This window comes from Galeopterus variegatus, unplaced genomic scaffold (genome assembly GCF_000696425.1).
Source record: "Galeopterus variegatus unplaced genomic scaffold, G_variegatus-3.0.2 Scaffold12225, whole genome shotgun sequence".
Classification (NCBI taxonomy): domain Eukaryota; kingdom Metazoa; phylum Chordata; class Mammalia; order Dermoptera; family Cynocephalidae; genus Galeopterus; species Galeopterus variegatus.
Genome location: NW_007738336.1, coordinates 5,097 through 6,551, shown reverse-complemented (window position 1 = coordinate 6,551; position 1,455 = coordinate 5,097). Strand labels below are relative to the sequence as shown.

The 1,455-nt window shown below is 61.9% G+C and overlaps 1 protein-coding gene across 1 annotated transcript in view; it reads left to right on the top strand.

Annotated features, from left to right (window-relative positions):
- Positions 1 to 847, top strand: part of KISS1R (KISS1 receptor) — a gene marked incomplete at its 3' end in the record, with an annotated part of 3,168 nt that extends 2,321 nt beyond the window's left edge. The window contains exons 3-4 of the mRNA XM_008595044.1: positions 59 to 291; positions 457 to 847. Of these exons, the coding sequence (XP_008593266.1) occupies positions 59 to 291; positions 457 to 847 (624 nt within the window). The remainder of the gene's footprint in view (positions 1 to 58; positions 292 to 456) is intronic.
- Positions 848 to 1,455: the final 608 nt, after the last annotated feature.

Sequence of the window (1,455 nt, the reverse complement as noted above, 5' to 3'; positions counted from 1 at the left end):
AATAGAAAATCTTTTTTTTTTTTCCCGGGCGGGGTCTTCATCACGTCGTGCGGCGCAGGCTCGGCGGCCGTGTCGGCGCCGGTGCTCGCCCTGCACCGCCTCTCGCCCGGGCCGCGCACCTACTGCAGCGAGGCCTTCCCCAGCCGCGCGCTGGAGCGCGCCTTCGCGCTCTACAACCTGCTGGCGCTCTACCTGCTGCCGCTGCTCGCCACCTGCGCCTGCTACGGGGCCATGCTGCGCCACCTGGGCCGGGCCGCCGTGCGCCCCGCGCCCGCCGACGGTGCCCTGCAGGTGCGCGGATTGCGGGGCCGGCGCAGGGGTGGGAGCGCACCCGGGGAATCTGAGCTGGAAGGTACGGAGGGGCTGGGGGCAGGCCAGGGAGCGGCGCTCAGAGGGGTTGGCCCCGCGCGCCCCCAGCCCTTTCCTCTAACCACCGCCTCCCACGCCCCACCCCAGGGACAGCTGCTGGCGCAGCGCGCGGGCGCCGTGCGGGCCAAGGTCTCGCGGCTGGTGGCGGCCGTGGTCCTGCTCTTCGCCGCCTGCTGGGGCCCGATCCAGCTGTTCCTGGTGCTGCAGGCGCTGGGCCCGGCGGGTGCCTGGCACCCCCGCAGCTACGCCGCCTACGCGCTCAAGACTTGGGCGCACTGCATGTCCTACAGCAACTCGGCTCTGAACCCGCTGCTCTACGCGTTCCTGGGCTCCCACTTCCGACAGGCCTTCCGCCGCGTCTGTCCCTGCGCGCCTCGACGCCCCCGCCGGCCCCACCGGCCTGGACCCTCAGACCCCGCCGCCCCCCACGCCGAGGTGCACCGCCTGGCCCCTGCCAGGACGCCGAAGCCGGGGAGCGGTGGGCTGTGTGTCCCAGGGCAACACGGTGCCCCCCGCTGAGCAGACTCTGTGAGAATCGGAAAGGGCAGGGGCTGCTTAAACAGAAGTTATTAATCTGTTGTTAATAGCTTTTGTTTTTTTAAGATGACGGGTCAGGGGATCTCAACCCTTGACTTGGTGTTGTCAGCACCACGCTCTCCCAAGTGAGCCACGGGCCGGCCCTATTAATAGCTTTATTGTTGTCCAAGATAATCAGTGAAAATGTTTTGCCCTCTAACGTTTGGTACGGGTTTGCCGCGATGTTTGCTGTTGATATTGTAATAATTATTTCTGTATTTCTCGAAATTGAAGATGCCCTAATACCAGTACTCTCTGGATCTTTCAGAAAGTGTCATGTTTTCACACACTGTTTTGTGGTTGACTGTAAGATTGTTAGATCCGTCCACTCTCAGAGATATTAAAATGCAAAAACACCACGCATCTTAGAATTTGTGAGATTAAGTATTATAACCGCTCCCTGGTGAGTGTGCAGAGTCTCCGCAGCTGGGGAAATCATGGATGTCAATCAATAAATAAGTCCTCCCTGGACCACAGCACACAGAGCTGCCCTGGCAAGAGACTGACACA